Genomic DNA, 3354 nt, shown 5'->3' with positions numbered 1-3354 from the left:
GTCCTAAAGGACGTTCCATTTGAGGTTCGGCAGAAGAGAAAAGCATACAAAGAGCTTATCTCAACACTTCAGATCAACCAGATTCAATATAACCGTGGGGCTTTTCAGGGTCTGCAGTTCCACCCCCACGAGGGGGGAGGCTTCATTTGCCGGGGACTCCCCTGAGGTACATGCTGATCCCAGAAATCTGATCCCAGAAATCATCAGGGTCCTAAAGGACGTTCCATTTGAGGTTCGGCAGAAGAGAAAAGCATACAAAGAGCTTATCTCAACACTTCAGATCAACCAGATTCAATATAACTGGCTCTATCCCGAGGGCGTGCAGTTTAAGTACAAGGATAAGAGAGAAAAAATAGACTCAGTATTTAAAGCGGAAGAATGGTTGAAGCAGTTGTTTGGATCGAAAATGGAAGAAGAACCAGACGGAAGAGGCTCTGCAGAGAACCTGAAAGAGATGGACGGAGCCCCAGCAGGAGCAGAAGGAGGCACGGCCAGAGATACGTATGATCTGCGGCTAAGAGTACCCAAGTAACCCTTATGACTGAAAGATCTACAACTGACGTGGATGAAAGAGACTTTGTGCGCACTGAGAAGAAAATTTGAAAATTACTAAAATGGACTCACTAACTCCTAAATTCATTGACTCAATCGAAAAACTATAACTTTTATGACTAACTGTATACTAACTGTATAAGACCTTCCTTTCTTGGGCTTTTAGATATAGTGTGGGTCTTTTTATTTACTGTCTATACCCCGGGGTTTTATTATTTTAGTTTGTTAATTTTTTTCCCCTTTTCCCCTTTTCCCTCTTCCTTTTTCCCTTTTTCCCTTCCCCTTTTTTCTTTTTCCTCTTCCCCTTTTTCTCTTTCTATAACAATGTAGGTGAAACAAAAAAATCAATAAAATTTGATAAATAAAAAAACAAAAACAAATGACACTGATCCCCTGAGAAAGTGCTGCACAGATGCTCTATCTGCTGCCATTGCATAAAGCCCTGATCCTGCAAGGCAATGGTCCCCATGGTTGCTTGGCCTGCTGATCCACAGAGCATAGTAGGGCCGCTGCCGGGCACCCCAAACCCACTTGCCCCCTGTCTCCTGCCTGGGGGTAGGGGCACCCTGGCAAAGGAGTGTGGTAACAGCCTAGTACAAGGCTGCAGGCATCCCTGCTCCTCCCTCATCAGTTCCAGGTAAACGTCCCTGGTAGTATGCCCCACCATGGGGCATGGTGCTGGGAGGGCCTGCTTAGCTTCTGAGATCTGATGAGATCAGGCTAGCCTGCACCATCCAGGTCAGGGCAACCCTACCTGTGCAGGTATTTGAATCCTGGGCATGCCTAGGGGCTGCAAGCCATTGGGTAAGAACCAAAGGGGTCTTGGCCATTGGCTTTTAGCCTGAAGGTTGTAGTCTAGAGCTAACAGGAAGATTTCCTGGCAGAGAGAGAGAGGAAGAACTGTTCTGCATTTGAAAGTCTTCTTCCCCCTTCTCCTGTTTGTTTATTTTTCTATTACTGTATTCCATTTTTCTTGTGAACTACTTTGGGGAGTAGTTTAGGGAGTAATTTAGGGAGAAAGGCAGGATATAAAAATGAATAAATGAAATTTTCCAAAGTATCCCCGACAAGCTGTCCTGAGTGGAACAAAAAAACCCTCTGTGATGAGACCACGTTATAGCATATCACCAAGAGAGAGCAGGGGACAAACCAAGGTGGTCCAAACTTGAGATGCCTGTAAAACAGTCAGCTGATGTGGTAAGATAAACCCCAAAGACTTTAGCAGTGAGCTTAAGCACATGCAACAGAGAAAAAGATGCCCAGTCTTCTACTAAGTCATCAGCAAATCAGACCCATCTAGTCCCATGTATGTCAGTCGTTTGATACCTGAGCCAAAACTCAAAAACTTATGCCGTGTTTTCGTTTTTAACAGTCTCCAAAGCTTTGGTAGAAAAGGCATAAACAAAACAGAGCTAGCAAAATACTGGATGTATCAGATGCATAGATACCATCGTTATAGTCATCTGCATAATTGCCTTCTTATTAAACACTATCCAACCCTAGAATAAGATTTGTGGGAGAACCCCTGGGTTTGTTTTTTTTAAATTCCATTCCAGCTGGTTTGGCCATGTCATCCTTCCCGTTGTGCTTATCAGAGCCATCTCATAACTCCCAGCCCCATGATAAACATATAAGAAGGTGCACAAAAAAAGAGGTATTTGGTTTCCTGACGATATACAAACCTTGATGATGCCTCCCGCTACCCAGCTAGCGTGCTCTGCACAAGAGATGGAGGCGGTGGCAGCTTGTTTGAGGATTCACTCTGCCAGGTCGCTAATTGTTATTTAATCATATCAGTGTACTGCAAAAACGGCACCCTAGCGATGCAACCGCATAGTGGAATGAAGCCCAGCCGAACAGAGTTGAGTAGCTGCAGGTGCCAGGAGTGAGAGGTTGTGTTTCATCCTGTCTTGCAGTATACGCTACTTGTTTTCTGGGTGTTCCAGCTGTTGCTGCATGGCTGGGGGGGGGGAAGGGGGAGTGTATAACTTATGAGATCTGTTTTCATTCACAGACCTCACAGTCCAATCAGTCATCTGTTTGTTCTGGGCTGATGCCAGCTATTGTGTCAATTCCCACACCCACTATCCTTCACGCTGTCTTAGCCTGTAGCATCCTAGTTCCCTTCTCTCTTCTCTGCCTCTCTTCTGAAATATTCTAGAATGTCAGGCCTGTTCTACTGATGGTATGTTGTTATTTTATTTGTGCCCTCCCTTTTGCACCAGTGGCCAAAGCAGCCCAAGTTACAAGCTACTACTGTTATGACCACTCTAGGCACAATATTTATGGGTCATATCTGATACTCCACTGAATGGAAGGAAGATTCCACACACACACATACTCCTTGCTCTCAGATATTAACTGGGCTGTTTTTGCCCTATCCCCTCATATTTTCCAAGAGCCCTTCCTAATATAGAAGATATCCTAGGAATTGATTATTGGGTTTTACTAGGGCTGGAAGCTTAGCTGGTGCATTAGGTAGCTAAGCCTATAGTTGACTGATTGGTAGGGACCAGTTGGGCCCAGTGTTGTACTTTTGGAGGCTATTTGGACTCAGGGGTGTTGCAGCCCAAAAGAACAATAAGGGGAATATTTAAGAGGACCTTTTGGCTGCTGAATTCTCTTACGCTTCCTTCAGGATCTCAAAAAGGGGACTATAATAATCCATCACTTACAAAGGTTTTGGTAACATGGAAATTTATATAAAGATAATAGATGGAATTAATCACATCAAAGGTTATTAGTGTACTCAAAATCTTGTAACCAGTTGACAGCCTTATTACGTCTACCGTGTGTGTTTGG

At 44.2% G+C, this 3354-nt stretch overlaps 1 protein-coding gene across 1 annotated transcript in view; it reads left to right on the top strand.

The window, feature by feature from the left end:
• The first annotated feature begins 406 nt into the window (after window positions 1–406).
• Window positions 407–3354, top strand: part of LOC107112986 (phosphatidylethanolamine-binding protein 4-like) — a 70281-nt gene continuing 67333 nt past the window's right edge. The window contains exon 1 of the mRNA XM_015414189.1: window positions 407–520. Coding sequence (XP_015269675.1) covers window positions 407–520 — 114 coding nt within the window. The remainder of the gene's footprint in view (window positions 521–3354) is intronic.

Source organism: Gekko japonicus, unplaced genomic scaffold, assembly GCF_001447785.1.
Source record: "Gekko japonicus isolate JY-2015 unplaced genomic scaffold, Gekko_japonicus_V1.1 scaffold9, whole genome shotgun sequence".
Lineage (NCBI taxonomy): Eukaryota > Metazoa > Chordata > Lepidosauria > Squamata > Gekkonidae > Gekko > Gekko japonicus.
This window is presented reverse-complemented; position numbering and strand designations above follow the sequence as displayed.